Source organism: Marmota marmota, unplaced genomic scaffold, assembly GCF_001458135.2.
Source record: "Marmota marmota marmota unplaced genomic scaffold, marMar, whole genome shotgun sequence".
Classification (NCBI taxonomy): Eukaryota; Metazoa; Chordata; class Mammalia; order Rodentia; family Sciuridae; genus Marmota; species Marmota marmota.
This window is the reverse complement of record NW_026000026.1, coordinates 28690398-28701745: the sequence shown is the minus strand read 5'-3', so window position 1 is coordinate 28701745 and position 11348 is coordinate 28690398. Positions and strand designations below refer to the sequence as shown.

The 11348-nt window shown below is 50.1% G+C and overlaps 1 protein-coding gene, 1 long non-coding RNA gene and 1 other non-coding gene across 4 annotated transcripts; 1 reads left to right on the top strand and 2 right to left on the bottom strand.

Moving 5' to 3' along the window:
• Positions 1 to 3982: 3982 nt before the first annotated feature.
• LOC125619037 lies at positions 3983 to 4361 on the bottom strand. Its single transcript, XR_007350504.1, has 2 exons — positions 4227 to 4361; positions 3983 to 4151 (listed from the first exon to the last, which is right to left on the bottom strand). It is a non-coding gene; the product is annotated as an uncharacterized LOC125619037 (long non-coding RNA).
• On the top strand, positions 4222 to 7053 carry LOC107139452. 2 transcript variants are annotated; one of them, XM_015482314.2, is made up of 3 exons: positions 4222 to 4348; positions 5583 to 5996; positions 6109 to 7053. In XM_015482314.2, exons 1-3 carry the CDS (start codon positions 4240 to 4242, stop codon positions 6189 to 6191), a joined length of 606 nt encoding a protein of 201 aa, XP_015337800.1. In that variant the 5' UTR covers positions 4222 to 4239; the 3' UTR covers positions 6192 to 7053. The 2 variants fall into 2 exon arrangements, with proteins under 2 accessions (XP_015337800.1, XP_048667175.1); XM_048811218.1 differs by having other exon boundaries at positions 4233 to 4348; positions 5625 to 5996.
• A 2292-nt stretch (positions 7054 to 9345) lies between these two features.
• LOC125619254 lies at positions 9346 to 9565 on the bottom strand. The gene has a single exon (XR_007350747.1). It is a non-coding gene; the product is annotated as a small nucleolar RNA U3 (small nucleolar RNA).
• Positions 9566 to 11348: the final 1783 nt, after the last annotated feature.

The window sequence follows — 11348 nt, the reverse complement described above, 5'->3', positions numbered from 1 at the left end:
AAGTGATGTGATTCTGCAATCTGTGTATGGGGTGAAGGTGGGAGTTCATAACCCACTTGAATCAAAGTGTGGAATATGATATGTCAAGAAATTTGTAATGTTTTGAACAACCCACAATAAAAAATTAAAAAAAAAAAAAATAATAAATAAATAAATAAATAAATAAAAGTAACATACAACCTGAAAAAAAAAAATTAAAAAAAAAAATAAATAAATAAATAAATAAAAGAAAAAAAAAAAGGAATTGGCTGGACACACAGTAGAAGAGAATTGGGTTAGGTACCCAGCAGAGCTTCCTTGCAGGATGCTTGGGTTGTCCTCCTGCTCAGGCCAGCTTGGATCAGTAGGCCTCTGTGTTTGGGGACAGCTACCTGTGGCTGAGAGCAGTTGATGCTGGGTGGGGAAGGCCTGGAATTGCAGATGGGACAGAACCTCCTATCCTCCAGCTAGTCCAGAGGAGAGGACCTAACAGGGCCAACACACCCTCCCTACTGCATTCTTCCTGATCCAAACCCAAGCCAGTTACTAGTGAAGTGTCTTTCACTTCTCTCCATCCCCTGGTTAGATGGGGTCAGTGTCCAGCAGCACCTTCCGCTCCTTAAGACTGGTTTCTCCCAAGCATTCTCTCCTCCTAGGCCCTGCCAGTACTTGGGCACTCATCACAACAGGCAGCCCCAAGATGGGCCACAGTGGTACCTGACTCCTCTGCATTCTCACTCATGGCTGTTTTGGCACACTTTGGGCAGTATGTGGGGTGCTACGCAGAGGTGAAGGCCAGTAGACCAAGGAAGCAGGTGGCAACAGAATGCTGGGCATCCTGGTACTCCAAGGGAGGCCAGGGAACAGTTCTCCTGGGCGGGCTGTATGCTCTGCCTTGGTGGGCTATTTATATTTATATTCCACAAGTTCTGTATGAAGCAACATTGTGGCCATCTGTGTGGTCCTCTTAAAAAATATTAGGAAAATAGAACACCACGTCCCAGAAACACCCCTTTCCATTTCCAAGAACCTGGCCAAGTCAATGAAACAATAAAAGCAGTCCCGGACCTGAATGTCAATATATGTTTTATCTTGAAGATCTCTCTCTCTCTCTTTCTCTGTCTCTCTCTAGCTAGGAACTCTAGCAAACTACTGCTCTCTGTAGAAACTGCTTTCATGGACATTCTCGAAGTTGCTTGTGATACTGGTCCTATTATGGGGCAAAGTAAGCTATGCCGTCACGACAACTGTCATAACCTAGAGCCCCCTCTTCCTTCCTGGTGTGGACCCCAGCCCTGTGGTTGCAAAATGCACTATGAAAGACAGGTGCTATGACCCCTGCCTGTCACTAAGGGACCTTTTCCAAAAGTAATTTCCAAATAACCTATATCAAACTCATGATATCTGGAAAACTGCTTTGTCGGACATTCACTAGGCTACTTGGGATGCTGGCCATACAATTTGGCATAGTATGCTAATGATGTTACTGCTTCTGACCTAATGGTTGCCCGCTATGCTGGCCATACTTGGTATAGAATCCAGCATGGTGCTCTTCCACACTGCCCTCGCTGGGCAATGCACTATGAAAGATGGAGGTGCTCTGAGTCTTGCCTGTCAAAAAGGAACCTTTCCTGAAAGCAGTTTCCAACAACCTGTGCATCACACTCCATCTCAGGGCGTGTTCCTGGGGTCTCAGAAAAGATCCACTATCCCAGCCCAACTGGGATGGGATATAACCAATGCCTTCCCCAAGGCTTGCACAGCCACCAGGTCCTAAACCATCTTCAGTATTTCAGGCATCTGGGGACACACTGGTCTGTCTATGCTGGATATGTTAAAGCAAGGGCTCAGGTGGCCAGAGTGATACTGACCACAGTGTGACAGAAACTTATAAAATTATGACTCAGTATTTGGGAAAGGGACATACTGTGTGTCATCTGGAGATCATCTCTGAGCACTCTGGCTATCTTGAGGTTGCTGGGGGTCACAGGGCCCATTCCCCATGACACTGCCCCTGGAATATGGGCAGAGGTTCTAGGGACTGCTGTGTTAGGAGCAGCATCATGCTCCAGGAATTGTGATTCAGGGGACAGCCAAGATTGTGAGGTCTCATCCAGTTAACCCTGTGGCAGGACAGGTGGCAAAGAAAGACACATCCAGTGTGGCCATTTTAAAGGCTTTGGAAAACAAATCCCTTTCTGCAGCCTCATGGGCAAGGTAGCCACTGTGTGGAGTCAGAGTAAGGTGACAGAAGAAGCACAGGGGACTGTTCCCATGGGAACAGGGTTGTGATTGACTTTAGGGAAAATCTGAGGATGCTCCCACCACTCCCATGCCACTACATGTTACAGTTCAGGGACTCAGGCCCTTAAACTGGAGACCTTGGGGTCAATTCTGTGGCATGTCCCTCATCACAACATTGTCAGTCAGAAAGATGGGCTGGGAAGACACTGTGAGGTGCAAGAACTCTAGGGCCAGTAAGTTCACAGGTGCAAGGAGATCTTCATGGGTCCCAACAGCCACCTGCCCCTGCAGTTACCCTGGACCCTAGGAAGTGACATATCAGGCCAGGGTGGAGTGGGGTCCATGTGAGCTCTGGCCTAAGGTGGGAGGAGGAGTTTCCAGTGAATGGACCCAGCTCAGGAAAGCTGCCATGTTCCTGACCTCAGCCTGGCAAGTCTAAAGGGTCAGCCTCTCTCACCCAGGCCACTAGAGTACCACTCTGGTCCTGGACCCAGGCTGGGAATCCATGCTTCTCAGGCTGTGCACACTCCCCGGTTCCCCCAGCCCTTGCAGGTGCTTGGCTCCCTCTTGAGGCATGAGGCCCTTTAAGGAAACTCCAGGGGATAGGTAGATTCACCCTACCAAGTACATTAAGAGGTGGGGTAGACAAGGAGGGAGCCTGCCACACTGAGGGCCTGACACAAGCCTTTCAGGAATGACCTCCTAGGGACTAAAGAGCCTTCAAAAAGAAGTCATGGGAAGTTCATATTAAGGACACTGGAGACCAGTGGCCAGGGGCAGGACCTGTCCTGTATTGGTTGGAGTTTCCTGATTGCACAGGTCACTGATCTCAATGCCTCACTTTCCTCCAGAGTAAAGTAAGGCAGAGCAGAAGCCACTGCACAGTTGTTGTGGGCACTGAATATTGAACATGTTAAAGTTTGAGGAAACTGTGCCATTGTGCAGTTCATGAAAAGTAGTATTGTATTCTTCAGGTCAATCCTAAACGCTGAAGAAAATTTTCCAGATGTAGCAGCTTCCTGAGTCAGGTGAGGAAGAACCCTTTCATCCACCTGTGTCCGGAAACAGGCCAGGTTGCAAGCCACTGTCCACGGGCTCTGTGCATTGTAAGACAGGCCAAGGGCAGATGTGCATTGCCCACACCTTACCCTCCCTGCACTTTCAGTCCTAGTTCCTATCTGAAAACACTTGGAACCAGACTGATTCAGGAGCACAACTGCTGGCACCAGCCAGGACATCCCTGTCTCCATCAGCCACACCTGCCAGGGTCTTCATTCTAACACCTTCATTCCCACCCCAGGTCCCATTGTAGACCCCAAAGTCCACTTGGGCACAGAGCCTGCTTTCCAAAGTAGCCACCACTCAGAGCACTGAGTGATTGGGAAAAGTCTCTTTACTGTTGACTGGTTCCATTTCAAATGCAGCATCTCACATGTCACATGGACCCCCAGACAACCCACCTTCCTTCCATACTTCTCTTGTGGTTTTCCTTGTCAAAATGACTTTTTCACACTTTCTGCAATCTCACATTTCTATGCCTCAACTCCTGATGTTGATTCATACATTTTGTAGGAAAGGAAGACTGACTCTTTAACCCTTCGTCATTACATGTACCCTTCATCCACTGTCTCCTTTATACAATGATGACATGAAGGTTAGAGCAGCATGAGCAGTTTGGGTACAACCACATCCTTCTGAGCTAAGCCACAAAGGAGAGAGAGAGAGAGAGAGAGAGAGAAAGATCTTCAAGATAATATATATATATATATGGACATTCAGGTCCAGGACTGCTTTTATTGTTTCATTGACTTGGCCAGGTTCTTGGGAATGGAAAGGGGTGTTTCTGGGACATGGTGTTCTACTGTCCTCCTGTATTTTTTCTTTTTAAGGTATGACACAGGCGGTTGCCACGTTGCCTCTTGCGGAACCTGTGAAATATAAATAGACAACCCACCAAGGCACCAGCACAGAGCCAGCCCAAGAGCACTGTTCCCTGGCCTCACCCAGAGAAACAGGATGACTGGCAATCTGCTGTTCGCCTACATCATTGGCCTGCTGGTCTTCACTTCTGCATGCCACTCCACGGGCTGCAAGCATGGTGTCACACAGGGCAATTCAGAGTCAGGTACTATTGTGGACCATCTCGGGACTGCCTGTTGTGATCAGTGCTTAAGCAGGGCCTAGGAAGAGAGAATGCTTGGAAGAAGCCAGTTTTAAGGGGCATAAGGGACTGCTGGACACTGAACTCATGCACACAGGGGCTGGAGGGAAATGAGAGATGCTTCTCCAGTAACTGGGCTTTGGCCTGGATTTGAGAGAATGCACTGGGGAGGTCTGTGTTGGGCCTGTTGGGACCTTTCCTCTGGACTAGTTGGAGGATAGGAAGCTCTGTCCCATCTGCAATTCCAGGCCTTCCCCACCCAGCATCAACTGCTCTCAGCCACAGGTAGCTGTCCCCAAACACAGAGGCCTACTGATCCAAGCTGGCCTGAGCAGGAGGACAACCCAAGCATCCTGCAAGGAAGCTCTGCTGGGTACCTAACCCAATTCTCTTCTACTGTGTGTCCAGCCAATTCCTTTTTATGCCAGCTGTGGCAGAGCTGAAGGAAGTCTGATCCCCAGCTCAGTTCTGCTGAGGTTTACAGGGGCTCCACGTGGGACTGTGGGATATGTGAGAGTGGGCATGTGGGCAACCCCTACAGCCTCCCTATTGTGTGCCTGGCTCCTCTGATGGTCTCAGGCCCCACAGGTGCCTGTCCTCCCCAGGGTTCTGGGCCCTGGAACCCATTTGGGGGACCTAGCAGAGTGAGTATTGGATCATGGACCTAAGTAAGGTTGGCTCGGTTGGTGTTGGGTTGCAAGGTCAAGGCCAGAGTGGGAGAAAAGGCTTGTGTGTGCTCTGCCTATGGTCAGGGGCCCTCTACCAGGGCCTAGGGAAGAGGTTTGAATAATGGGGTAATGGGAAGTGCAATAGGGGTCTGGTGGGCAGATGACAGAGGAGGGTACAACAGTGGTGGCTTCATTGTTGAAGAGGAAGGTGTCCCTCTGTCATAGCCCAGGGAGACCCATTCCACAACTGAAGGTGAGGATGCTCGTGGCTGTTACTGAGAGCTGGTCTTCAATCACCTGAAAACAGAAGTGTTCAGTCCATTTTGCACCCACCCTTGAGTGCTCTCCAGATCCGCCTGGCCCAAGGACCTCAGTCCCATGGTATCAGCTGCACTCCTGAGTCCAAACCCCAGTCTGTGCCCACACTTTCCCCACCGCCTCCCTGATGGCGCTCACCCGCATCCATCCCAGTAGACTCTCCGGTAGGACAGAAAGCGCCTCGGGCGACTCAGAGTCTCTGTTTTCCTTAGCACACGGGCATGAAAACCGAAGGCTTTCTGGGGCTTCTGCAGGAGAAGGAGCAGGAGCAGTAGCAGAAAACGACGACGAAGGGCTCTCAGGGTCGGCCGCAGCAGCAGACAGCGTGCCCGGACTGTCTCTCACAGAGGGACTCACAGAGGGACTCACAGAATCAGGAAACGCCGCGGAGAACGCTCTGGCGGCCATAGCCAACAACGCCGCCGCGGCTCTGGCGTCGCTAGCAGGACAAGATAACGACGCCGCCCCCGCCACCGCCGAGCTGCTCCGGAACAATCGACAGGCAGGGGCAGGCCAGCTGCCTCTCCTGCGCCGGGTGATCGCTGCGCTGCGTCGACTGCACGAGCTGCCCGCCCCGCCCCGGCGGCAGAGCCCGCGCACTTCCCCAGGCCCACGCTGCAACAGAGGTGCGCTACTGCGGAGGGTGGGCGGGGCGGGCGCCCACCGGGGGCACAGAGGTGGAGGTCTGGGAGCTTTGTCCACCCCAGGACGCCCACACTCTTATGGACCTTCCCACAGATAAGTGCTCCATCGATTCCGCGTGCCACCAGGACTTTGATGAGGCTTGGCAGCTAGCGACAGGAGCAATGCTCTGCAGCTAGAAGAGTCCACCTGCTGCAGCTACCTGGGGATGGAGCCAGCCCAGCCCAGAAGGCCCATCGGGGTCTGAGCTGCCTTCACCTGCCACCCCAGCTTCTTTGCCCTCCCCTTTGCAAGGAAATAAACCTTCGTAATCGCACCCCAGCCTCAGTCTCAGTCTCTCGGGGAGGGAAAGATGATACCAGCTGGGGCACAGACCCCCAAATACTCCAGCTAGTTTATGCAAAAAAAAAAAAAAAAGAACTGGAGGCAAATTTCTCAAAATGAAAGAAATTTATATCTAGATGGGCTCTATGGAAGGGGTGCTGTTCAATTCAGAGAACAGGAAAGGAGAGTCACTCCCTAGACTCCTTTTCCCATAGTGCTTGCCAATCAGCAGCTGGGAATGTGGTCAGCAAGTGGCCTAAGGGCACAAAGCAACCTGATCCAGGGTCACACCCTTCCTGGTGACCACATCCAGTGGCTGGTTCATTTGGGCCTAAATGCAAGACACCTCTGTTCTGAAGGAGCATTTCAGCTCCAGAGCTCCCTGTGGGGTCAGATGAAGTCTGCAAGACAGTGGCCCCTCTGCCTATGCCTCTCCCCATCCCTCCCCAGGCCCACTGCAGCAGACACCCTGTGTCTAAAGTCCCTCTCAGGCTGCTCCCTGGGGCACCCATATATGATAATGAGGAAGAAATAAGAGCTGTGTCTTGAGTGGTCTCTGAGCGGCCTGCCCCCTCCACCCTTGCTGATGAGTATGGGATAGCCCTGGGCTTTTCTGTCCTCATGTCACCCTCATGTCACCCTCCTCAAGGACGTGGAGAGGCTGAGACAGTCAAGCAGTACCAGAGCCTTCTGTCCTGGAGTTGCTGACCCTGAGTCATTAGTGTGAGCTCCAGCCCTGAGGAGCCGGTCAGGCTGACCTGGGTTGCACATGCGGGTCATTGGCCTTCTTGGCCTAGAAGGCCAAGAGCTTGAGCCCAGCCATGGCCCCAGGGAGGCCTCCTAAACACCCTGTGACCACATTGACCTCATCCAAGCCAATATGTGCAGATAATTATCATAGTATAATGTCCCAGTGTGACTGACCTAATTCCTCTCCCCATCTGCTGATACGCCCCATTACAGATGCTCAGAAACACCAGTGTCCAAAGCAGACAGAAATCCCATCCTCAGTCTGGGGGTGCAGCTCAGTGCTGCAGTGCTTGCCTGGCATGCAGGAGTCTCTGGGCTCATGCTCTAGGAAGTGGGCCTAGGGTAGGTGGGGAGGGCCTCCTGCCTTCATGGGGCTTATATTCAGGTAGAGAAGGGGAGGTGGGAACCGTGAACATGTTCCAGAGGGCTGTGCTACAGTGTGGACACTCAAGGTCAACAAGCCCCCTGTGATAAAGCCTTGATCCTCAGAAAGATGTTTTTAGGATGTGCTTCAAAATTGAAGAGGTGGTGCCTAGTGGGAGGACTTCGTTGGGACCATGTCCTTGAAGGGGTCAGTGGGACCCTGGCCTGTCCTTGCTCTCTCTGCTTCCCAGCTGCAAGGTGAACAGTTTTGCTTCACATTGTGACCCCTCAGTATACGCTGCCTTGCTGTGGACCCAGAAGCAACAAGGCCAACTGATGAAACCTCTGAAAGCATTGTCAAAATCAACTTGAATTCTCCATAAGCTAGTTATCTCAGGTATGCTGCTGTAGTGTGGAAACCCAGCAATGGGAAACAAAAGTAAACTATAGTAGATTTTGGTGCAAAGACACATTGTGTTATAGGAGGTGGGGTATGGCTCAGGTGCTGAGCATATGCAGAGTTCTGGGCTCAATCCCCAGCACAACCCCTCAAAAAGAAGAAGAAAAAAAAAACTTTTGTAATTAGAGAATGAAGGAGGGGCCTGTTTGCACATTTCTAATGGTGGTCATTGTTGACTCTTCCTGACCATGACCTCAGAGCCCAGGGAAATGGTGAGTAGAGATGCCATGTTCATGGGGGCAGGAGCAGTGGGACTTTTTGCAGTGCTGGGGATCTCCATTCCAGGGGCCCCCAGTTGCTGGGCAAAAGTTTTGCCATTGAACTGAATCTTCAGAACTTTTCTTTTTCTTTGAGTCTGTGTCTTGCTAAGTTGCCAAGGCTGGCCTGGAAGTTGCAGTCCTCCTGCCTCAGCCATCCAGGAGCTGGATGACAGGTAGCACCAGGGCACCTGGCTCTTCACCTAGTCTTGGTGTGGATCCACCTCAGTTCTGTACCTGTTCGACTTAGGACCAGCATGTTCTGCAAATGTTTCCATCCCATCCTCTGGGATCCTATAATTTTGGTCCCTGCTGTTCACTTCTTCACAGTTACAAATGATTCCCATGTCTTCATGGTGGAGAGTCCTCAGGTGAGACAAATGGAAAACGGGGGAAGAGAGAAAGCTGTGCTGCTGCTAGCGCAGAGTTCATCTAAAAATGCGGCCCTGTCCCTGGGACACTGGCAGGGCCACTAGATGGTGCACATGAGAGGAGAGAAAGATACAGGATGGGTGGGGAGAGGCAGGTGGTCTGCTGAAATGAGTGAACTGATACCTGTTCTCAGATAACCTGGTCTAAGGATAGGGGAGTCCTTTAAAGAAAGTTAAGATCCTTGGGGTTTAATCTGGAGATCTGCAACGTTTAGTTAGGAGAACATCCTAGAAAACCTAAAACTTTTATAGCAACATTATATGATTCCCTTAAGATGTCAGTAAGCTAGGAAGAGGGTTTGCACATCCAACTAGTAACCATAGAAATAAGTGTGACTTGCTCTAGGTCACACAGCAACTCCTGATGAGTCTAGAGTGATGGCCAGGGCTTCCCTGCCTCCCTTCCTTCTTGCCATTATGCACTGAAAACCCCCCATGTGACAGACCCTCTAGCAGGAGAGGCCACAGTACGGAACATGGGAGATGGAGACACGTCTTCCTTAGGGCTGTCATTAGAAAAGGACACACACACACACACACACACACACACACATTGAACTGCAAATTGCAGTAGGTGCCATGTGATCTATTAACAGAGACTCGAGTTAGATAATCATAGTGGTGGGAGTGAGGGATACTCTATAAGAGAGTCAGGACGTGCTCTTTCTTTCCTTTCTTTCCTTTCTTTCTTTCTTTCTTTCTTTCTTTCTTTCTTTCTTTCTTTCTTTCTTTCCTTCTTTCTTTCTTAAGCTCTCAGGCTGCATTTCCCCCTTATCACCCTCCTGAAGAAGGGGATAGAAGAATAATCACCAATGGCAAAAAGACAGTTGTAGTAAAGCAACACCAAGAGCTGCTTTCACCCTCGGTAGGAAACTCTGGGCTCTTCTTCGTGGTTTCCAGAACACTTCAAGATCAGAGAAACTTCTCCAGGAATGAACTCTAGAAATGATCCCTGCAGGCATAATCTTAGAACTGGTTCCTCTCCCTAGGGCCCATATAAGCCAGTTAAGAGGATCCTGGGCAGAGACAAGGGGAACAGAGCCTTCTGGGACAAGGAAATGGTAGGATCCAAAGCAGGACTGGCAAGAAGCAGATAGAGTTGTGATGCATGTGAGAGGTAGGACTGACAAGGGTGAGGGAAGAGAAGGAGCAGGGTGAGTAGGGTGAGGGTCAGGTGTGGGAGGAGCAACTGGTGGGATGGTGGTTGATGGCAGAGTTGGGGAAGCTTGGGAAATGCAGGGGGCAGCAGAGAATCCAGAATCCAGTTGACTAGGTTAAGTCTCAGAGTCCCATTGGACACCCACAGGGAGGTATCATTGGGTACTATAAGTCTGACAGTTGGGAGAGAGGCCCAGGATGGAGATAAGAATTTGGGAATCATTAGCTATAGAAAGTGTATAAAATCACCTCAAATAAGAGAAGGGAAGGGATGAAGAAATAAATTCTGGGTTGTTCTAACATTTAGAAGGAGGAAGCAGAAAATGACATTGGGAAGAAGTACCCAGTGTTAGGGAAGAAAAATCAAGTAAGGATAGTTTCACTGGAGCCAAACAAAATGTGTTTTAGAAATGGATCAGAGTAACTGTGTTGAATGCTGCATAGGGATTATAGACAGTGAGGACCTAGTCTTGTCTACCAAATCTGGCAGCAAGTGCATGACCTTGCTAAGAAAAGTTTCAGTGGGTTGGAGTGGGCAGAAACCTCAATAAATGGAGTTGAAGAATATGTTGATTTGGGATTAGCATGGCAGACGGCCACAGATGAAAAACAAAGGCAATCACTAACTCGTGGGAATACAAAAAGCTGTTCTGAGATAGAAGAGTCATCCTTCATTGTTGTATGAAGGAGACAGTGAATGGAGGGTACATTGATAGAGAGGGGTAAAAGAGCTAAGCCTTCCCTTTTTAAAAGATGTATGAATCAACATCAGGATTTGAGGCATAGCAAATGTAAGGTTGCAGAGAGTCTGGAAAAGTCTTTTGGGAAGGGTAATTATAAGAGAAGTGTGGCAGGAATGTGGATTGTCTCATGATCCATGTGACATGTGAGATGCTGTATTTGAAATGGGTCCAGTCAACACAGTGAAGATACTTTTTCCGTCCACTGAAGGCTCTGTCACAGTACTTGACTAGGGTCCCAGAGCTGGTAACTGTTAGGGTAAATGGTTGTCAGTTCTCATGGACTGTCTCTGCACCTTTGAGCTTTACTGGTTCTGGAGATCTTGCTCTTTAGAATAGCTCCTCAACCCTGAGAACTGTAATAGGGGACATGTCACAACTGTTCCCTAAGGTTCCGAGTCTCAGGGCCTGAGTCCCTGAACTCATAGCGGCATGGGTGTGGTGATAGCATCCTCAACTTTCCCCTGAAGTTGGCCACAACCCTGCCCCCATGGGGACAATTCCCTGTGCTTCTGTCACTTACTCTGACTCCACGACAGTGGATACCTTGCCCATGAGGCTGCAGAAAAGGATTTCTTTTCCGAGTTTTTGAACTGGCCTTTCCTGGTCTCTTGTCCTGCTCAGGGCTAAATGGATGGGACCCCACAACCCTTGCTGTACCCTGCATCACCACTCTGGGCTGGAGCCTGACCGTATTCCTAACACAGCAGCCCTTACAACCTCCACCCCTGTCCTAGGGGCTGTGTCAGGTGGTCCTTTGACTCTCAGTAGTCTCAGCACACCAGAATGCTCAGAGATGGTCTCCAGGTGACACACAATCTGTCCCTCTCCCTGAATCCTGGGTCACAATTAC

Bases quoted from the DNA above. Each gene is read 5' to 3' on its own strand.
- LOC107139452 (XM_015482314.2), top strand. From the start codon at position 4,240: ATGACTGGCAATCTGCTGTTCGCCTACATCATTGGCCTGCTGGTCTTC. The intron at 4,349-5,582 runs GTACTATTGTGG...TGTTTTCCTTAG, and splicing joins ACAGGGCAATTCAGAGTCAG to CACACGGGCATGAAAACCGA. The intron at 5,997-6,108 runs GTGCGCTACTGC...ACCTTCCCACAG, and splicing joins AGGCCCACGCTGCAACAGAG to ATAAGTGCTCCATCGATTCC.